We start from the raw sequence: 23,449 nt of genomic DNA, 5'->3' as shown, positions 1-23,449 counted from the left end.
TGTGCCACCCTACCTGCACCCCATCTCCCTCTTCCAGGGATTCTGAGCTTCCAGAGGGGATGGACTGCGTCCTCAGCTCTCTGCCCAGACCTGCCGGGAGGAAGCGTTTGAGGAATATTCTTGGGATGTTCCTGGAAAGAAAAGGAAGGGGTCAGAGGAGGGAGTGAGGGATGAAGAAGGAAAGAAGGGAGAGGAGTGGGCAGAAAACCCAAGACAGGGCACTTTCACATCAGGGGAGGCAGCAGCTCAGACCAAGGACCTTGCAGGTGATACCAAGCAGGGCCCTGGGGGCTCCTGCCCACAAAGCCTTTCTGTGTCCCCTATTTCTTTGATTATAGGAAACAGCCTTCATTCAGCCTCCATGACCGTCCCTGAGTTCTAGTGGGCAGATTCAAGCAGTTGTTAATTCGGGAAGGGAGGGGAAGGGAAAGACCGGGGAGAAACAGTGGAGAGCAGCCTTGGGGCAGGGCCTGTTTCCCCAGCAACAATACACACCACAAGATCTGTGAGCTATTTTGCATGAGTTGAAACGCCCTCCAGGTGGGAGAGGTCAATGATGAACGATGGTGTGCTGCCCACAAGCACGTAGACCCCAGACCAGTTGGACCTGAAGGTGGATAATGCTGACCCCTACTTCCCTCACCACCGACGCATCAGCAGGATGCAGGACTGTTCCTGCCTTGATCCTGATCGCCTGTCCCTGCCCAGGACCCCCCCCCCCAACAGTAAGACCTCTCCCTATTCCCCAGAGAGGGGGGCACAGTGCTTGAGGCGCTAGCCGCTGTGTTCCCCCTTTGCCTGGCGGAGTAATAAAGCTGTTCCTTTTTGCTCCTCCAAAGTGCTGTCTCCGTATTTGTGTTTGGCATCAGTGAACAGAGGCCTGGTTTTTCTCAGCAACACAGGCCTTTAGGGCTCATGCTCCTGGTCCACGGCCACCTCCTCCCAGATCTGCTCACCCCAAGCAAGGTCATCCCAGTTCTAGTGACACCTGAAAGAAAGGATGCTCTTTAACATTTGCTGCTGTGTTTTCATGCTTGACAAGTATTTATTTTCCCTTTTCTCACCTTTTCTGGAGAAACCCTGCTGGGAGAGGCTCTCGACAGGGGCCATGTGTTTGCTGATTTGAGCCACATATGCTTGACTCTGGGTCTTCTGCCTTTCCTTTTAATTGTGTGAGCTCTCGAGTTCATCCTCCCCCTGGGGACTCCCCTAACGACCAATCTTTGTTCACCAGGGACATGTGTTTGTGAACTTGGCAGCAGGAAGTCCATTGGCTTAATGCTCATCAGTATTCATGGGCTCAAAAAGTCACAATGAAAATTTAAACCTATAGTTTGAACGTTTCTTTCTTCCCCAAAGCTGTAGACATTGCCTCATATTGTTGCAAATAACCATGGTGTGTTTTCAGGTAGAATTGCTATTTGATAAACTCAGGAGCAATTGCTTTTTATTTTGAGGAAAGGTGTCATTAGTCTCAAGAGATTTAACATTTACTCTATATGAGTGAGTGGGGCTTGCATTTCTAAAATCTATGGCTTTGATGGGAAGCTTTGGAAAGTCTATGTATGTTAGTGACGTGTAAATCAGGGCTGAAGCTGTCAACTAAGTTTCCCCAAGGCTGTGTTTCTCTCACATTCATTCTTCCGTGTTTCCTGTGTGTTGACAAAGATTCTCTTCCTCGCCAAACTCTACTCAGGCTCTTCTGAGTTCTTTTGAAACTTTACCGCATCTTTTGGACTTCCGTGTTGGCCTCTGCATTGCCTAATGTTAGCAAGAACCTGCTAAGTTGGTTTAGCCAGAATCCCCCATCCTCGTGATCTGATCGTCTTCTCATCAGGTTGCTCATCCCCTGGGTGGTTTGATCTTGCTGGCCCACCTTCAGCAGGAATCCTGAACGCCCCTCCCCTCTGATGTCTCCTCTTAGTAACTTTCCACCCACCTATCCCCACCTGCTCCTTGGCTACAAATCCCCACTTGTCCGCGTTGTGTTCAAGATCAAGCCCAGTCCTGTAATTGAGGTCTCTTTTCCCCTTTGATGATTGTATGCAATCATCAAAGGGGAATACAATTGAGTACAATCTGTCTTTACTGCTTTAACTACTGTCTGGCTTTTCTTTGATGGTCTCTGCTAGTGACAGGTACCGTGCTAGGGGTGCAGAGGTGAAGAAAGCAAAACCCTTGCCTTTAAAAAGCACAGCTTTAGTTGGGAGCCCTTTTGCTATAATGGTGACATAGAGCAGAACTTTCCAGAAACTCCCCAGCCGAGATTTTGCTGCACATGGCCCACTGTGTTACCCTAAAAAGGGATCAGCAAACTTCTGAAAGGCCAGATAATAAATATTTTAGGCTTTGAGGGTCACATCAGTTTGTGTTGTACATTTCATTTTTGCTTTGTGTGCATGTGTGTTTTGTTTTGTTTTTTATAATCCTTTAAAAATGTAAAAGCCCTTCTTAGCTCACAGACCAGACAAAACCCAGCTGATTGCTGGGTGTGCTCTTTCAAGAAACTGAATTGACACCTTCAGCCCAGGTTTAATCTTCATGAACGTGTGTACACTTTCCAAGGCTCTGTATTAAAATCACAGATTTTTAGAAATCCAAGCCCCATTCACTTCTTTATAATAAATGTCAAATCTTCTGAGATTGTACAAAAACTGGCAGAGGCTTTGGACAAGGCTGAACACAGTCTGGTGGTCAAGTTGCTGACCCTCCCAGAACCTCAGTTCCTGGGTCTATAGAGCAGAGACCATTACACCTGGGAGGCTTAGTATCTAGCAAGGTGGGAGAGGGGAGCTAAATTCCATCAGGAAGGGTCGGTGTCTGTCCCCACCAGTAGAGACTCTGTCCTTAGTGAGCAGTCACTCCTGGGAGTCAAGAGGCCAGAAATCGTTAAGAATATTCAGGAAAAAAAATATTCACACACTCCATTTGCAGTCCCAGGAAAAGGAAAGGCAGGGAAGCAAGAACACAGGGCTCTGTTATCATAATAATTACTCTCCAGCTCCCTGTCTGAGCCCTCATGCTGGGGAGAGACAAGCACACTAGGTGTTGTCAGGCATTTGTCCCCAATTGTCATGTTTGTCACGTGCTTCACAGGAGGCTCCAGGAATCACATTTTCGGCTTCTTTGTTTTCTCTTACAGAGACATCAAGCCAGACAACATATTGCTGGACGAACACGGTAAGCCTGTTATGAATGCTTTCTAGAGAGTATTTCAGTGGGAACTTTGAGGCTGTGGGAATTTGGGGGTTCCTGGTAAGTTGGATTTTAGGGTTGTCTAGAAAGCCTCTTTTTGTTTCAATCCTGGTGAATGAACACCTGTGTACATTTCTGGTCTGTGTCTTGCTGCGGTAAGTCGAGTCCAATGTATTTGATGGTTTCGTGTCTAAAGACATCATCGTTCACATCCTGATGTGAAGACCACAGGGCAGAAGTGGGAATGGGATACAGTGTGGGAAAGCTCTGAGTCTCCCACCCCTGCTCCCTGACCTATGAACCTGGGGCTTCAGAAAAGTCATTCACCTCTCTAAGCCTCAATGTCAGCTTTGGTAAAATGGGCAAAATGGTACCCACCTTCCAGATTGTCATGGGGATCAAATGGAATAGAGTATGCTTGGCAAGCTAGAAGTCAATAATCCACTAAGCCTTCCCTCCTCCAGGCTTCTCAGGCTTTCATGTGGGTACGGAGTGTGGTCATCTTCTTACACTGAGGCAGTAGATTGAGGTGGGCCTGGGATTCTGCATTTGTAAGAGCTCCCAGTTGAGGCTTACGCTGCTGGTCCAAGGAGAAGGCTCCGTGTCCGTGGCTCTGACTCTGGTCTTCTCGGAATCCCCTGGGGGACTTGGTAAGACTCAGAGTCCAACCCTGTCCTGTTTAGAGAACCTGGGCCTCTGTGTTCTGAGTCCGTCCCAGGGATGTGGTGCCCAGCCCAGTCAGGACTGCAGGCCCAGGGCACAGCCCAGCAATGACTGACAGTTCAGTGCAGTCCATGCCACCAGCCACTTTGCAGTCAACCATCATGGCAGTCTGGAGACTAAATTCACTGATGTTTCTTCAGGGACTCATCCCCCCAGGGCTTTTGGGAGTGTGGGCTGGAGTGAGCAGGTGGGGATTTTTCTGAGATGTGGCTGAGTCTTTCAGGCATGCGTCTGCAGCCTCATCTACACAGCTCCTCTGGACCTCCCACCCCGACTCTCTCCTGCAGGCTGTGGCTGTAGGTCCTGCCCAAAGCCTCTCTAGGACTTGTGTCACTAGTGTGTCTCAGGGAATCCTACCTCACTGTGTAAACCCTTTGGTATTGGGAGGCAGAGTGGGAGTGGTAGATGGGACCATCTGGGCTCCAATCTCCTGCCAGATGCTGAAACCAGACCAAGTGCTTTGAGGCAAAACGGTGAAATCCCTGTGCTCCTGAATGGAAGGTCAAGGATGACCTCAGGATGCCAGGGAAACTGGGCAGAGCTGAGGATGGAAATCAAGGTCCTCAGTTTGTATCTAAAAAGCAGGAACCCCAGAATCTCAGCCCCTCCCCCCACTAGCTGTGTGTCTTCGGGCAAGTCGCAGAACAGAAGTAATACCACTTTGCAGGGTGGTGAAGGTCTAAGACAAGATGGTGAAAATCAGCCACTGCCCCAGCACCAAGACATAAAAGTGCTCAGGAGAGCTTTAATTAACTTATATTACTCTGACTCTCCTGTCCCTTCTCTGCTTAGATCACAGAAGCAGGTGAGGTGGAGGGAGAAGGGGCACCAGCTGGATGATGCGGGAGCCCAGGCAGGGCTGTCCTAGAAGCCAAGGGTATGGGGGACAGCGTTCTGGTCGGGATGTTCAGAGCCCTGCCTAGTGACTGAGAGATACTTTTGGACGAAGAACTTTCAGACCCTGGGCAGCTTTCCAGAAGCAAAATCAAGGCAGGCACACCGGGCAGTAGGAATAATTCATCCATTTCATCCAGGATGAAATGAGACTCTGTAAGCCTATGGGATAACTGGCACCTGCCTGACACCATGGTTCCTGCTCAAAGCTACAGCCTTGGACCACAGCTCACACAGCCTTCTCTGTGTTCCCTCATTCCTGAGCTCCCGGATCTCCGTTCATCCCTTCCTACCTCCTCTTTGGCTCTCGTCCTCACCTCTCCCCCTCAGCCTCTTCCCACTTTCCTTCCAGATCTCCTCCCCATCCTTCACCACCTCTCCATGCCTTACACAGTGTCCTGACCCTGCCCTCTGGCTTTGCAGCATACCACATATTCCCCAAGGATTCAGACCCTCCTTTCTCTTCTCTAAGCTCCTATTTCATTAAGCATGCCGTTGAGACAGAGAACTAAACACTATTCCATACTAAGATGTCAGTGGCTGATACCCTTCCCTCCTTCAGCTTTAGCATCCAGTGAGTGCCTTTTCAGGCAGCGCAGAAGGAAAATCAAGAGCAGAGAACTCTCAAAAAACACACATCTCCTCGCCTAGGAGAGAAGGACAAGAGAGGAGGCTGTGGCCATGGTTTTCCTTTCTCTGATTTATGACAGGAGATAGCTGCTCAGCAGCTTTTCTTTCTTTATTTCTTCCTTAGTCATTGTTGCCTTTTTTCCCCTCCAGCTTTATTAAGGTGCGATTGGCAAATAAAAGCTGTACATGTTTAGGCTGTACAATGTGATTTTTTAAAGGTGTACAGCATGATGACTTCATACACATACACATTGTGAAATTAACACTGCAATCGGGGTAATTAACATACCTATCATCTCTCATAGTTACTTTTTACTGTGTCAGTGGTGAGAACATTTAAGGTCTACCCTCTTAGCAAATTTCAACCACACAATACAGCGTTATTAACTACAGTCACCATGCTGTACATTAGATCTCTTTACCTTTTTGTTAAATGTACTGAAAAAAAAAAAAAACGGTTTACAAAACAGGTAACTATGTGTTGCTATTTAAAGAGTTCTCTGATCAATCTCATTAAGTGTTTTCTCATAAAACAAGTTGGTTGCTGTGTTTACAGTGAGTTATGAATATAATTAAATAAATGCATGCAAAGTTTATTTAAAATGTTCAAGATCTGCTGGTTATACAAAATCCAAGACTCCCACAGAAGCATCTCTGCTCCGCCAGTGTCTGCTCTACTTTCCGATCTTTCAGGCTGGTTTTATCTCCCAGAATGAGCACTAATTCTGCTCTGAGATCTGAGGTCTCTTGGCCAGCAGGAAAAGCAGAGGGAGACCATACCTGGAGGTAAAATGAAGTTGAAGGAAGATGTAGCATCATAGCATCGTGTGAGAGGAAGAGCTGAGTGTGCTTTAGGCCTGAGGGCAAAAGTACTCAGAACGGGGAATTTAAAACTGAAGAGGGAAGGGGACGGAACTGCATTCATTTTCAATTGGTACAATAATGCTGGGTGATGAATAACCACATAAATTTAATGACATAAACAAGAAACATCCGGTTAGCTCACAGGCCTGTAGGGTTAAGCTCTTGTAGGCAGGGCTTGCTCCTAAGACTGAGGTCCGGTGGGGTCAGCCAGGCAGCTCTGGTGACGTTGGCTGTGCTCACTCCCGTGTCTGGGGGTTGTCTGGCTGCCAGCTGGTACACCGTGACCTTGACTCGTTGACTGGGTGACGCAGCACAGCTCCTCATGGCTTGCCTTCTGGCAGGGCAGCCCTGTGTGACCTCGCGTGGCCATAGGAGTCAGGGAAAGCCCAGTCACTCAAGCTGCCACCTGCGTCACATGTGCTGCCTTCCCACTGGGCAGAGCAAGTCATAAGACCCAACGGGGGGGGGGGGGGTTGGGCACTGCCAAATTACATGGCGAAAGGAATGATACAGAGGAGGAAGAACTACAGAGATTAATCCAATCATCTAGAAGATGCGCAGGTGAGGGGCAGGCATTTAATACATGGGGACCTTGACTTCCCCCCAAATGGGCAAAGAGCAGGGAATCAGACAAAAGGGCAGTGCCTCTGTTTTGCCCTGAGTGTCATTGAAGGCCCCTGGTCAAAGGTTACTGACCATTTACTGTTAGCTTTTTGTATCTGGGGGTTCCACACTCTCAAATTGAACCAACCTCAGATGGAAAACATTCGGGGAAAAAAATTCCAGATAGTTCCAAAAAGCAATACTTGAATTTGCTGCTAGCTGGGAACTAGTTACATAACGTATACATTGTACTTATACTTATTCACATAGCATTTACATTGTATTAGGTATAAGTAAATATATATGTATATATGCAAGGATGTGCCCAGGTTACACGTAAATTCTACACCATTTTATACAAGGGACTTGAGCATCCAAAGATTTGGGTATTGGTGGGGGTCCTGCACCCAGTTCCCTGAGGTACTGAGGGACAACCGTAGCTCTGTCCTCTTCTGTATGCAAGCAAGCAATTCCTTCACTTTTGCAGACCTACCATAGGCTAGTTGTGGCAGGTGACCCAAGGACACAGACCCCATGTAGCCAAGGACATCGTGGTCTAGGGTGGCCATTCTCAGCCATGGCTGCATGTCACCCAGGAACTGTAGAAAGTGCCAATGCCAAGGTCCCACCAGCAGAGGTGCTCATTTGACTCGTCTTGCAGGAGAAAGTGCTGGGCGGGGGTGGATTTCTAAAGTTACCAGGTGGTTCTAAGGTGTAGCCAGGACTGAGGGAGGGACAGAAAAGTAAACAGGTGATTCCGACCCAACAGGGTCAGCGCTGGGATGGGTGAGGCTGTGCCGAGCAGAAGGGCAGTGAAGCTGGGGGAGGGGGAGGGAAGGCTTCCTGGATCCTGCAGCATGAGTGCCGTCAACAGAGCGTTTGGGAGTAGAGTATTCCAGAGGGCAAAGGAGACACTGGCCAGAGGACAGCAGGCTGTGAGGTGTAGAACTCATTCTTTTCTTGGGGGCCTCAGGATGTGCGCTTGGGGATCAGAAACCTCACCTGGGTCTTTAGTAACAGGTGACACAGCAGCCACGCCAGCAGAGTGATTTTGTTTTCTCATTGCATTCACCATGTCTTCTATTTCCTGTAAACTGATGCTTGACTTCTGTACATTCCAGGCTGCTATCCACTTGCCCTAAACACCCCAGTGTCAGGATCCAGACAGCTAGGGACAGCTCCTTTGCCCCAGAAGTCCTGAGATTATTCAGACTAGCCAATCCTAAGCCTGCTTACCCTGCCTTGCCTGTTCCTTCCCATAGAAATCACCAGAAAAGCTCTTGCCCGTGTTTTCTCCCTTCTCCCTCTGTCTCGTGACTAAACCCAGTGCTTCCGTCTGTGGCCCCGCATGGTGTGATGTGTCCCCTCCTCTTAGGAACTGTGAATAACAAACTATCCTTTCAGGGGCAATTGTCTCCTAATCTGTTGGCTTTACTATACTTCAAATTTTCTGTCAACAGACGTTATTTCAGAGCAGTCATTCACTGGACTCATTTCAAAGAATTTCCTCCCCATCTGTTGCTAACATACTTGTTGGTAAGTGTGATGAGTATTCCCCAGAATGGCAGTGGCCAGCAGCAGCGACACCCCCTTATCCATTGTCAAAACACTGTATGCGCCGTTGCATCCCCACCATGAGACTCCAGGAAATGAACAAATCGGGCGTGTGTTGATTCCGAAGCCTCAGATGCAGGGATTGGAGCAGCTGAGGTGGAAGTGGGGAAAGACTCCCAGGCAAGTGGCGGGGAAGAGGTGTTTCTGCTAAGTCTGAGGAGCCAACAGTGTGTGCATTATTCTAGATGGGGTTCCAAGAGGTTAAGGATGAAGCTTAGGTATGTGGCTTAAAGCTATTCTGGAGCCCTTGGGAGGGTTGTAATGAGATTCTTTCTGAAGACTGCTGGGAGCAGAAGTGTCTAGTACAGTGTGATGTCTTAAAGTCCTAAAGACCCAGAGCGGGAGTCTCCAAGGACCTTCCAATAAAGAGCCCCCTATTAGTTTCCTAGGGGCGCTGGAACAAAGTCCCACAAATTGAGAGGCAATAATCAGCAGAGACGTATTGTCTCACAGTCCTGGAGCCTAGAAATCTGAGGTCAAGGTATCCGCAGGGCTGTGCTCCCTCTGAAGGTGACAGGGAAGGGTGTGTGTCAGTTCTGTTTGCAAGCTTCTGGTTTGGGAACATGCATACTTCCTTGACTTGAGACAGTGTAAGACCAGTCTTCAAATGGCACTCTCCTTCTGATTCCTTTCTGCTTCCAAACCTTGCTTGAGCGCATTTGAATGGCAGAACCTACATCTCCAGAATCCTAGTTGCAAGAGAGTCTGGACATGTGGTTTTTCTCTCTTTTTTTTTAATGATACAGGAGGCAGGAAAGAAAGGAGTGGAAAAAGGATGCTAAGTGTCAAAAGATAGTCTCTATCCCAGTGCCTCTCAGAGTCACTGCAAAGAGTGCATCATGGCTGAGCAAGTGTTATAAAAACCTCTCCACAAACCTAATTCATTGTGATTATGTGAACTGCATTTGCATGAAATTACATGCCAACACAGAGACGTGGAAGGGAAATGATTGGTCAGGTAGCCTTGGCTATGCTGCAGTAACTAATTAACCCAGAATCTAGTGACTTAACATTAAGAGCCACAGAAGTAGAGAAAAGGGGAAAGAAACTCAGAATTATTGAGCCCTCTCAAAAGCCTTGGGTGAGGCAGTTTCCAAGCAGCATCAAATCACAGAGGGTGTGAAGACTGGGCAGGTTTTATGAAAACACAGTATATCCAGGGGGAAGGTGTTGAAACTCATCACAGGTGGGAGTTTCCCCAAATCTCAGTCCAGGGGCTCAGGAAATCCCAACTGTGTAACGTTTCTTGTACCTGGCTGTTATTTATTCACCTGCACAGGGGGAGCAGAGAGCACACAGATTGTTTTGAAAGTCCTACTTTCCCACCCTGTGTCCAAGATAGGGGAGGACGTCAAATCAAATAGAACAGAAGGAAATCAGAGGGTCATTCATTCTACATCAGGCAAAGGCATGCCCCCAAACAGAGTCAATCTTCCTATTGTGGTAAAGCCAAATGAAGCCTGGAAAAGCTGGTGCCCAGGAATTTGATTTGGTTTCCTTCTTTCCTTCTTTCTTCCCTTTCTTCCTTCCTTCCTTCCTTCCTTCCTTCCTTCCTTCCTTCCTTCCTTCCTTTTCTTCCCCCCTTTTCTTTCTGCCACTGTCCTGCAGTACGTTCCCTGTCATCTCCCTGAAAACAAGTGGTAGGAGGGAAAAGTGCCCAGAATGTGTGATCCTGAAGGGAGATCACAGCCAGGGTGACGTCACACCAGCATCTTGGAAGTCCAGATATTATTAGCAGTGAGCACGTGAGCCTGCTGTGCGTGGGGCAGCTGGGTCCACAGCTGGTTCTCATCCTCTTGGGCATCCTTGGGCATCCAGCTGCATCTTTTCAGCAGCACCACTCTGGCCTCTGGTTTAGGCATGATGTAGACCCTGTAAACCAGCTAAGGTGGGGATAGATGTTCACATGAGGCTTTACTCCAAATTCCAAGGAAACAAAGCAGAAAATAATGTGGGAGGAGATCATCTCTTATACATGGACCCCCTGTCAGCCTAACTCCCAGTCTAGTGCCTTCTAGTGGGTACTACCTTAGCACCCACTCCCAGGAATTCACAGCCACACACCCAGGCTTGACTTCATGAGGACAGATCTAGAGAGAACACACTGTGCACTAAACAAAGCCTGCTGTTGGGTTGACTGTCCCCTCCCAGGCAGACCCCATCTTCTCCTGGGCTGTGGTAGTCCCGGTGAGAGCTCTGCATGGCCCTCATTCATTTGGTAAATACCCACGAGGGCTTGGGGTTGTTTCATTACAGGGGCTGAGAGGGGAGAAGGGAAGAGGGGCATGGTGGAGCAGGAATAGACATTTGTTCAATGTAGCTGCAGAAGAAGAAATGAAGATGCAGCAAAATTCAGGAAAGCTTTGGATGCTTTCTGGAACATGTAGGGAAGATGCAGGAATCAGTCTTCAAAGTAGGAGTCACTATTATTGGTCATACTGAGAAGATTCTCTGCATTGGCAGTTATACCCCAATGAGGAGATTGTGAATGGGAGTGTAGCCCCGTGTAATCTCTGTCATCCCACCCCCCAGTTCCATGACAAAGATAGCTGTCACATCCTTAGCACCTGCAGTTTCAAGCCCCCTCCACCCATACACACAGATGGGAAGTGCTCAGTAAATAATTGCTAAGTGAATGAAGAAATGAGTGAGAATTCTTCCAAGTCACATGGATGTCAAGTACTTTTATACTCAGAAAATAGCCCAAGTTACAGGTCCTCATGGTATTCGTTCTGACACTGGCACCAATGATTACAAAAATTATGGAGGGGGTGGGGCTTCCCTGGTGGCACAGTGGTTAAGAATCCACTTGCCAATGCAGGGGACACAAGTCCCATCCCTGGACCGGGAAGATCCCACATGCCTCGGAGCAACTAAGCCCGTGTACCACAAAACTGAGCCTGCTCTCTAGAGCCCACAAGCCACAACTACTGAGCCCACGTGCCACAACTACGGAGGCCCTTGCACCTAAAGCCCATGCTTCGCAACAAGAGAAGCCACCACAATGAGAATCCCACTCACCACAATGAAGAGTAGCTGAAAGCCCGTACAGCAACAAAGACCCAATGCAAGCAATTAAAAAAAAAATCATGTAGAGGGTGGCTAAGTCCCACCAGCTGAAGTCTGGCTGAAAAAGAGACATTGCTACAGTTTTAAAAGTCAAAAACTGAAATTGAATGTTGTCAACACCTGTAAATATCATGATAGCTCTAAAAAGTAAAGAATGAAGAAAGGCGATAGGATTTGCCTACCATAGTTCTTTCATTCAGTCTTTTATTTGGTCAGTCAATCAGCCAGTCAACAAACACTCGATAAGTACTTTTTCCAGGTCAGGCCAGTGCTAAGGTACCGGAGACACAGACATGAACAAGGGAGGATTCCTGGCCTCAAGGAGATGGACAAGGTAACAGGTACAGCATGGTGAATGCTAGGATGGGAATGACACTGAAGGGGACTGTGGGGATCTGGGTGGGTCTCCAGAGAGTGGCCCAAACTAGTCAGTCTGTCATGGGCTAAATGTGTCTCCACCAAAATTCATGCATTGAAGCCTTAACCCCTAGAGTGATGGTACTTGGAGCTGAGGTCTTTAGGATTAATTGGGTTTGGAAGAAGTCATAGGGTTGAAGCCCCCATGACGGGATAAGGGGATGAAACGACCAGAGCTCTCTTTCTCTCTCTCCACCATGTGAGGATACAGCAAGAAAGCTGCCATGAAAAGTAGGAAGAAGACCCTCACCAAGAACCTGACCATGCTGGCACCCTGATCTTGGACTTCCAGCTTCCAGGACTGTGAGAAATAAATGTTTGATGTTTACACCACTCAGTCCATGGTAATCTGTTTTGGCAACCCAAGCCAACTGAGACACACACCCCTCATGGTAGTGAGTTTCCTGTTAGTGGAAGCAAGTAAGCAGAGGTTAGATGTACATTGATCAGTAATATAACTCTCCAGCCAGGTTTTGAAGAGTGAATGGAAATCTGCCAGGCAGAGGGGAAGGAAAAGCATTCCAAATGGTGTCAGAGTCTTGGAGGTGTGATGAATTTCCCTGAGTTCAGAGAAAGGTGAGAAGCAGGGTTGGAGTGCAGGATGCGTAAACAGGGCTGGGAGGATGATTATTGATTACGGATTCTTTTAAAACTGGTACTAATGGATATCACACTGTATCCTGGGCTCCTTCTCTCTCTGAATTTTGAATGTTCTTAATTTATGGAAAACAGCCAAAAACTCAGTTCATATTTGCACATTTTGTAGTAAATTTCCCTTCTCCTTAGAAGGAACTCGGAGGAGACCTTGCATGGCACTAATTTTCACTTTCCCACATCTTGACACAACCGTTAAAGGAGGCACACTGGGAAGTTACAGCTCATCAACGCACGCGGTACGGAAACCAGAAGTGGAATTCTGCTGTCTGGCACTCCTGCTGGACGTGAATTCCCGGAGTAGCCAGGTCTGCTTCAGAGGGGCCCCAGATCCTCCACCCCGGAGGGCCGGGAGGAAGCAAGGGTGGGGCGGTGCGACTCAGCTCTGAATGGGGCAGCGTGGGGCAGAGGGAAGTGCCCGCCCTGGAAGAGGCCGGAGACAAACACAGCTCCCCACGTATCAGCTGCTGATCATGGATGGGTCTCTGGTCTCCGGAGCCTCAGGCTACTCTTCTGTAAAACACAGGGTAGCCATACCCCCTGACAAGAGTACTTCAGGGATCAAGTGAGCCTCAGTACCAATTCTGTACAATGTATGCAACCCTAAACAACAGTGGCTTACATAGATGTGGGATGCATTTTTCACCTCCTCTTAATCATTTCCCTGCTGTGACGATTGCCCCTACAATCTATACACAAGCCAAAGGGATTCTCAAGTTGGCTTGTGTCTCTCTTTCTCAAACCCTCTCACTTGGAGTAAAAGCCCTCTGAGCCACTTTCCCACTTTCTCTCTCTGGCCCCCTCGCTGGTCCCTTGCCGGGCCTTTGTGTGGCCCATTCCCTCCTGCCCCAGAAGCCCAATGGCTTGCTGCCTCTCTTCTTTGGGTCTTTGCTCAACAGTCACATTCTCAGCCCCTAACTACCCTGTTTCATGCTTACAACTACTCTACAAGGTACTTATTAATATTAGAAGAATCAGAGGCTTATAGAGTGAAATAACCTGCCCAAATCTCGTGGTAAGTGGCTGGATCAACTAGGACACCAGCAGCATGTGGCAAAGAACAGGGAGCCTGACTCAAATTGTCCTCAGCAATAAATGGTTGCTTTCAGTTTGTATAACTGAAGCCCAGCGGAATGTGGCTTCAGGCAGGGTTTTCTCAGGCTTTGGTACCATTTCTCTGCCATCCTTGCAGCTCTGCCTTCTCTAAGGATAGGCTTCATCTTTAGGTTGCCTTTCTTTGTGGAAGCCAATGGCTTCTATAATTCCTAGGGTGTGGTGGGGGGGTAGTTATAGCTCCACATCACACCAGCCAAAGGCAGAGGATATTGCTTTAGGTAGCTCCTGAAAAAAAAGAAAGAAAACTCTTCATTTCCTGAACCCCTAGAAAATCATCTCTCCAGTTTTCAGTGACCCCCAACTGGTTCATATGCCCAACCCTAAGCCAACTGTTAGAGCCAAGGGGTGAGGTTAGCCTGGCTGGCCACAGCTGGAGCCACGTGCCCCATCCCACACTCAGATGTGCAGAGATGTGTAAGTGCTGAGATAAGGGGATCCGAGTGGCCACAAAGAGCAGATGTCCAACACAGGAGCACAGCTGTTCTTGAGCAATCTGACTCTAAAGACTGTTCTTAACCACTGTGCCCTAACCCTTCAACCAGGGAAAGGGCACCATCATTGTGTGCAGATGACATGCTTCTATGCCTAGAAACACCAAAAGGCGCAGCTAGAAAAACTATCAAAATTAATAGTGGGTTGTAAAACTTAAGGGACAGACATAGTTGTTTTTCAAAGACTCAAAAAAATTTCTTTAACCAAACAGAAGTAGTTTTCTCTTTAGTAAAAGTCTAATCTCTCCTCCATTGGCATTTACTGTGGCCAAAGCTCCTTCCATTTTGTTACTCCTCCTCTGTGTCGCCCCAAATATCACCCAAGTCCACATAACAGGTGACAGAATGGGGAGGGGTAGTGGAGGGAAGGAGGAAATTCTCATTCCATTAAAGGAAATATCCTGACAGCTGCAAATATCATTCTGTTCATATCCCATTGGTCAGAACCTGGTCATATGACCACAGCCAGCTGCAAGGGAGTCTGAGAAGTATAGTCTTTAGCTGGGTGGCCATGAACTCAGTTAAAAATTCTATTAGTATCTGAGAAGGGGAGATGGGATAGTGGGAGATAATATCTTCTGCTGTGGATGGTTAATGGAGTAGCCAAATAGATAAATCAGCACAACTTAATAGCTTTTTATTATACTACAAACAACTAGGTATAAAAAGAAAAGGAAAATATCCTCATTCAAAATAGTGACCAAAACTCTATAATATCTAGGAATAAATTTATCCAGGGAGTTACAAGGTCTTAATGAAGAGAACACTAAACATACACTGAAGGAACAAAGCAAGGACTGAATGAAAGACAGACATGACCCTGGGTGGATTACATGTCCACACTTCTCACATGAATGCATAACTTAGTGTAATTCCTATCAAAATCTTAACGGGAGTATCTCCTAAAACTGGACAGAATTCATCTCCAAAGAATAAATATTTGAGAATAAATATTTAATGAATAAATATTCTTTGCCATATTTCCAAGCAAACATGGAAAAGAAACAATCATGACTGCTCCCACATCTAAGGTCAGAGCGCGCATGCAGGTGTGTACGTGTTGTGGGGCAGGAGAGGGAGTTGGTGATCAAGGGTCACGTGCAGGTGGCTCTGCCGCGGTGGTGGCAGCGGTCACAGAGGCGACAAGGCTGGAGGCAGAGAACGAGGGATGGCGGGCCCACCATCACTGCAGGCGAGGTCACAGCCACCAACAGCCTTCCTCCTGTGCCCTGTATGTCCCTCTGCTCCACTTCGGTACAGCAGCTCAGCAAGCCCCAGGATACCTCCCTCTGATGGCAGAACTTCCTCCAGGTCTCTCCACCCTTTGCAGCCTCCCTTCCCCACCCCAGGCCACCGCTGGAACTCACAGGAAAAACAGGAGAGAGAGAAGAAAGGTGGTAGCGAAGTAGAAGGACGTGGAATGCATCCCTCTCCACAGATGCATCAGGAATACATCAAAAGACACAATAATTCCCACAGAGAACCAGCTGAACACCAGCAAATGACCTTGGACACCAGAAAGGACTGCAAAGATCCCGACATAACTGGGAAAAGCAACCTCTGAAATCTGGACTACTCTATCAGAAGTCAAGTAGGAGGCTCTGGGGAGTGAGCACTGAATCCAGGATGCTAGACTACTAGGAAGTCCTCACACACAGGGAAGATTAACTGCAGAGAACTCTCACAGAGCTCAGTATCAGAGTCTAAGACTCAGCTTCGTCTGACTGTCTGCAACTGCCAGTGCTGGACACCTCATACCAAACTACAAACACGACAGAAACACAAACCCACCCATCAGCACACAGACTACCTAAAGCCATGTTAAGCTCACAGATACCCAAAAACACACCACTTGACATGGCTCTGCTCATCAGAGAGAAAAGACACAGAGCCACATACCGGAAAGCAGACACCAGACCCCCCACCAAGAAGCATACTCAAGACACTGCACAAAACCCACCACAGGCGGCAGAGGGCAGAAACAAAAGGAATTACTACTAGGCGGCATAGGGAAAGGAGACAGCACATCCTATAAATTAGACAAAATGAGAAAACGAAGAAACACCATGCAGGCAAAGGAGCAGGAAAAAACCCCACAAGACCAAATAAATGAAGAGGAAATAGGAAAATTGCCTGAAAAAGAATTTAGATTAATGATAGTAAAGATGATCCAAAATCTCTATTAAAAAATACAGAAAATACAAGAAACAGTTAATAAGGACTCAGAAGAACTAAAAAGCAAACAAACAGTAATGGACAACAAAGTAACCGAAATTAAAAATACTCTAGATGGTATACACAGCAGAATAACTGAGGCAGAAGAACGAATAAGTCAGTTGGAAGATAGAATGGGGGAAATAACTGCCACAGAGCAGGAAAGAGAAAAAAGAATAAAAAGAATAGAAAGTCTCAGAGACCTTGGTGACAACAAAAGCACAGCAACATTTGAATCATAGGCATCCCAAAAGAAGAAGAAAAAAAGAAAGGGTCTGAGAAAATATTTGAGGAGGTTATAGTGGAAAACTTCCCCAACATGGGAAAGGAAATAATTAATCAAGTCCAAGAAGTGCAGAGAGTCCCATACAGAATAAACCCAAGGAGAAATACACCAAGGCACATATTAATCAAACTAATGAAAATTAAACACAAAGAAAAAATATTAAAATGAGCAAGAGAAAACCAACAAATAACATACAAGGGAAAACCCATAAGGATAACAGCTGATCTTTCCACAGAAACTCTGCAGGCCAGAAGAATGGCAGCATATACTGAAAGTCCTGAAAGAGACAAACTTACAGCCAAGAATACTCTATACAGCAAGAACTCATTCAGATTCGACAGAGAAATCAAAAGCTTTCCAGACAAGCAAAAGTTAAGAGAATTCAGCACCAACAAACCAGCCTTACCACCGTTGCTAAAGGAACTTTTCTAAGCAGGAAACACAAGAGAAGGAAAAGACCTACAAAAACACACCCAAAACGATTAAGAAAGTGGTAATCGGAACACACATGTCAATAATCATCTTAAATGTAAATGCATTAAATGCTCCAACCAAAAGACACAGACTGGCTGAATGGATACAAAAACAAAACCTGTCTATATGCTGCCTACAAGAAACCCACCTCAGGGCTAGGGACACATATAGACTGAAAGTAAAGAGATGGAAAAAGATATTCCATGCAAATGGAAGTCATAAGAAAGCTGGAGTAGCAACACTTGTATCACACAAATTAGACTTTAAAGTAAAGACTACTATAAGAGACAAGGAAGGACACTACATAATGATCAAGGGATCACTCCAAGAAGAAGATATAACAATTGTAAATATCTATGCCCCCAACATAGGAGCACCTCAATACATAAGGCAAATGCTAACAGCCATAAAAGGGGACATCGATAGGAACACAATAATAGTAAGATACTTTAACACCCCACTTACATCAATGGATAGATCATCCAATCAGAAAATAAATAAGGGCACACAAGCTTTAAATGACACATTAGACTATCTCGACTTAATTGATATTTATAGGACTTTCCATCCAACAACTACAGAATACACTTTCTTCTCAACTGCATACAGAACATTTTCCAGGGTAGATCACATCTTGGGTCAGAAATCAAGCCTCAGTAAATTCAAGAAAATTGAAATCATATCAAGCATCTTCTCTGACCACAACGCCACAAGACTAGATATCAATTACCTGAAAAAAACTGCAAAAAATACAGTCACATGGAGGCTAAACAATATGCTATTAAACAACCAAGAAATCACTAAAGAAACTAAAGAGGAAATCAAAAAATATCTAGAAACAAATGACAATGAAAACACAACAACCCAAAACCAATAGGACACAGGAAAGCATTCTAAGAGGGACGTTTATAACAATACAGTCCTACCTCAAGAAACAAGAAAAATCTCAAATAAACAACCTAACCTTACACCTAAAACAATTAGAGAAAGAAGAACAAAAATACCCCAAAGTGAGCAGAAGGAAAGAAATCATAAAGATCAGATCAGAAATAAATGAAAAGGAAATGAAAGAAACAATAGCAAAGATCAATGAAACTAAAAGCTGGTTCTTTGAGAAGATAAAATTGATAACCATTAGCCAAACTTATCAGGAAAAAAAGGGAGATGACGCAAATCAACAGAATTAGAAATGAAAAAGGAGAAGTAACAACAGACACCACAGAAATACAAAAGATCATGAGAGACTACTACAAGCAACTATATGCCAATAAATTGGATAATCTGGACGAAATGGATAAATTCTTAGAAAAATACAATCTTCCAAGACTGAACCAGGAAGAAATAGAAAATATGAACAGACCAATCACAAGTACAGAAATTGAGACTGTGATTACAAATCTCCCAACAAACAAAAGCCCAGGGCCGGATGGATTCACAGATGAATTCTATGAAACATTTCGAGAAGAGCTAATACCTATCCTTCTCAAACTCTTCCAAAATATAGCAGAAGGAGGAACACTCCCAAACTCATTCTACCAGGCCACCATCACCCTGATACCACCAGGCAAAGATGTCACAAAAAAAGAAAATTACAGGCCAATATCACTGATGAATATAGATGCAAATATCCTCAACAAAGTACTAGCTAACAGAATACAACAGCACATTAAAAAAATCATACACCATGATCAACTGGTGTTTATCCCTGGAATGCAAGGATTCTTCAATATACACAAATCAATCAACATGATACATCATATCAACAAATTGAAGGATAAAAACCATATGATCATTTCAATAGACGCAGAAAAAGCTTTTGACAAAGTTCAACATCCATTTATGTTAAAAAACTCTCCAGAAAATGGGAATAGAAGGAAATTACCTCAACATAATAAAAGCCATATATGAGAAACCAAAAGCAAACATCATTCTAAATGGGGAAAAACTGAAAGAATTCCTTCTTAGAACAGGAACGAGACAAGGGTGCCCACTCTCACCATTATTATTCAACATAGTTTTGGAGGTTTTGCCCAGAGCAATCAGAGAAGAACATGAAATAAAAGGAATCCAAATTGGAAAAGAAGTAAAATTGTCACTCTTTACAGATGACATGATATTATACATAGAAAACCCTAAAGACTCTACCAGAAAACTGCTAGCACTAATTGATGAGTTTAGTAAAGTAGCAGGAAACAAAATTAATGTGCAGAAATCTCTTGCATTCCTATACACTAACAACGAAAAAGCAGAAAGAGAAATTAAGGAAACAATCCCATTTACCATTGCAACAAAAAGAATAAAATACCTAGGAATAAACCTGCCTAAGGAGGCAAAAGACCTGTATGCAAAAATCTGTAAGACACTGATGAAAGAAATCAAAGACGATACAAACAGTTGGAGGGACATACCATGTTCTTGGATTGGAAGAATCAACATTGTGAAAATGACTATCCTACCAAAAGCAATTACAGATTCAATGCAATCCCTATCAAATTACAAATGGCATTTTTCACAGAACTAGAACAAGAAATCTTACGATTTGTATGGAAACACAAAAGACCCCGAAGAGCCAAAGTAATCTTGAGAAGGAAAAATGGAGTTGGTGGAATCAGCCTTCCTGACTTCAAACTATACTACAAGGCCATAGTGATCAAGACAATATGGTACTGGCACAAAAATAGAAAGGAAGATCAATGGAAGAGAATAGAGAACTCAGAGGTAAATCCAAGCACATATGGGCACCTTGTCTTTGACAAAGGAGGCAAGAATATACAATGGAAAAAAGACAGCCTCTTCAATAAGTGGTGCTGGGAAAATTGGACAGCACCATGTAAAAGAATGAAATTAGAACACTTCCTAACACCATACACAAAAATAAATTCAAAATGGATTAAAGACCTACATGTAAGGCCAGACACTATAAAACTCCTAGAGGAAAACATAGGCAGAACACTACGACATACATCAAAGCAACATCCTTTTTGACCCACCTCCTAGAATAATGGAAATAAAATCAAGAGTAAACAAATGGGACCTAATTAAACAAATGGGACCTAATGAAACAAAAGCTTTTGCACAGGGAAAGAAACCATAAACAAGACAAGAAGACAACCCTCAGAATGGGAGAAAATACTTGCCAATGAAACAACGGACAAAGGATTAATCTCCAAAATATACAAGCAGCTCATGCAGCTTAATACCAAAAAAGCAAATACCCCAATCCACAAATGGGCGGAAGGCCTAAATAGACATTTCTCCAAAGAAGACATACAGATGGCCAACAAACACATGAAAAGATGCTCAGCATCACTAATCATTAGAGAAATGCAAGTCAAAGCCACAATGAGGTATCACCGCACACTGGTCAGAATGGCCATCATTCCAAAATCTAGAAACAATAAATGTTGGAGAGGGTGTGGAGAAAAGGGAACTCTCCTGCACTGTTGGTGGGAATGTAAGCTGGTACAGCCACTGTGGAAAACAGTTTGGAGGTTTCTTAAAAAACGAAAAATAGAACTACCATATGATCCAGTAATCCCACTACTGGTCATATACCCAGAGAAAACCAAAATCCAAAAAGACACACATACTACAATGTTCATTGCAGCACTATTTACAATAGCCAGGACATGGAAGCAACCTAAATGCCCATCAACAGATGAATGGATAAAGAAGATGTGGCATATATACACAATGAAATATTGCTCAGCTATAAAAAGGAATGAAATGGAGCTATCTAGAGTCTATCATACAGAGTGAAGTAAGCCAGAAAGAGAAAGACAAATACTGTATGCTAACTCATATATACGGAATCTAAAAAAAAAAAAAAAAATGGTACTGATGAACCCAGTGACAGGGCAAGAATAAGGATGCAGATACAGAGAATGGACTGGAGGACATGGGATTGGGGGGGCAGGGGGTGAAGGGGAAGCTGGGACGAAGTGACGGAGTAGCATAGACATATATACAGTACCAACTGTAAAGTAGATAGTTAGTTGGAAGTTGCTGTATAACAAAGGGAGATCAACTCGATGATGGGTGATGCCTTAGACGGCCAGGACAGGGAGAGTGGGAAGGAGTCTCAGGAGGGAGGGGCTATGGGGATATATGTATAAATACAGCTGATTCACTTTGGTGTACCTCATAAGCTGGTACAAGAGTGTAAAGCAATTATATTCTAATAAGGAGCTTAAAAGAAAAAGAAACAATCACGAGGGTGACAACTTTCACCTAATATTACAATGGTCTACAAATCTATTTTAATGAAATGAATGTAGTTCTGGTCCAGCAATAAACACAAGGTCAGTACAACAGAAGAGAGAACTCATATACAAATCCACATAGATGTGTGATGATGTAAAATGAAGGTCACATTGCAAGTTATTGGGAAAGGATGAATTTTCAATAAATTTTGAGACAAATGGCTATCTATTTGGAAGAAATAAACTCAGAATGCTGTATCATGCCATATAGAAAAATATAATCCATATGGTTGGGAGATTTAAATATAAAATATAAATTATATATATGTTTATAAGAAAATATTGAAGAATATGTAAAATCTTTGGGGTGGAATAGGTTTCTGGAAGCTGGAAAATTATAAGAAAAATAATACTCAGAAACTCTAAAAATAATATATTGTTTGAATTCTTTGAACTTTCATATGGAAGAGATACTATAAACAAAGTCAAAAGACACACAATAAGCTCTAAGAAGATATTTGCGGTGGATGAAGCAGAGAAAAGTGTGAATATATTGAATAGTCGAGGAGCCCTGATTGAAGATTGACCAGGACTCTAGACAGGCAGTTCACAGGGATGCTGGTTGCATGAAAACTATGCAGCCTTCAGCAGTGAAATACCATTTCTCACCATTTGATAATAATCAGTAAGTAAAATCATTGCTCAGAGTGCCAGTAAAAGTGCAGAGAAATGCACACTCATATTCTGTTTATAATACCATAAATTATATCTTTTTGGAACACAAAATTCATACCCTTTGACCCCGCACCCCCACTTCTGGGAATTTATCCAGTCAAAATAAAAGTACCCATATGTAAATATAAGCTCAAGAACACTGTTGCCGCATATTTTATAAGAAGAAGACAAACAATTATCAGAGGAAACTGGAAATAACCTGAGTGTTGTAATAAGAGAATTGTTGAATAAAATATGGCCTAACCATAGATGGAATACTCTGCAAATACAGGTCCACAATTTCTTATCTGAAACTCTTGGGGCCAGATATGGTTTCATAACTGAGATGTTTTCAGATTTAAAAATACACTTGTATTAAATAACATATATCATAATAATATGAAAATAATGAGTCTAACATAACATATAATAATATTTTAAGATAATGTATGCTATACATTATGGAATATGTACTATATACTATGTAGCAAGGTTTGGAGAGCATCCTGTAATCAAATATATAAATATTTCTATAGCAAAACATGATTATTCACCCTAAGTAGAATAAATAAAACTATGAAGAGAAATTCTAGGTCAGATTTTTTCACCAAATGAATTACCAAAAAAACAAAAATGGATTTCAAGTGGAGGTAAGGGATTGTGGATCTCATAGGTAGACCTATGTAAATTGATTTGGAAATATGTCCACAATACCTGGTTAAATGCAAAAGTGACTTTCAGAATGACCCATGGAGTATTGAGCTCTTTATTGTAAGAACAAACCAAAGTCCAAACATATGTGGATATACGTTTGCATAAGTGAAGGCAGAAATAACAGAGAAGCTGAATGAATCAGGGTGGTTATATGGCGGGAAAAGGAGAGACTCAAATACGTTTGTATCTGCGTTGTATTATAGTGAGCTGGCATTACTTTCATAATGCAAATATTAAAAAACTTTAAGGGGGGAGAAATGAAAGAAAACCAAATAAAAGCCATATTTGAAGATTCCAGAATTCCCTGCTAGGGGTGCTGCTACTCTTGGACGTGTACAGGTGTGGGGTGCAGAAATGACTCGGTGTCCACCTACTTTCATGTACCTCATAGTCAAAAGCAGAACTGTGAATTTACTTGTTTGTTAGGATTAGAAATGAGGCAATGAGAGGGTGCAGGGGTGGACTGGCCCTAGCTGGAGATGGGATTGGAGCCACACCATGGCAGGACAATACTGCTAAGAGCAAATGCTTATAAGAAATTCCCTACTTCTTGTGTGTCAGTATCCTCTAACCAT

At 44.2% G+C, this 23,449-nt stretch overlaps 1 protein-coding gene across 2 annotated transcripts in view; it reads left to right on the top strand.

Moving 5' to 3' along the window:
• Positions 1–23,449, top strand: part of STK32B (serine/threonine kinase 32B) — a 359,771-nt gene that overhangs the window by 273,783 nt on the left and 62,539 nt on the right. For both annotated transcript variants that reach the window (XM_057705907.1, XM_057705906.1), the window contains exon 5: positions 3,143–3,180. In XM_057705907.1, coding sequence (XP_057561890.1) covers positions 3,143–3,180 — 38 coding nt within the window. The remainder of the gene's footprint in view (positions 1–3,142; positions 3,181–23,449) is intronic.

The sequence above is a fragment of the Hippopotamus amphibius genome, chromosome 13 (genome assembly GCF_030028045.1).
Source record: "Hippopotamus amphibius kiboko isolate mHipAmp2 chromosome 13, mHipAmp2.hap2, whole genome shotgun sequence".
Classification (NCBI taxonomy): Eukaryota; Metazoa; Chordata; class Mammalia; order Artiodactyla; family Hippopotamidae; genus Hippopotamus; species Hippopotamus amphibius.
This window is presented reverse-complemented; position numbering and strand designations above follow the sequence as displayed.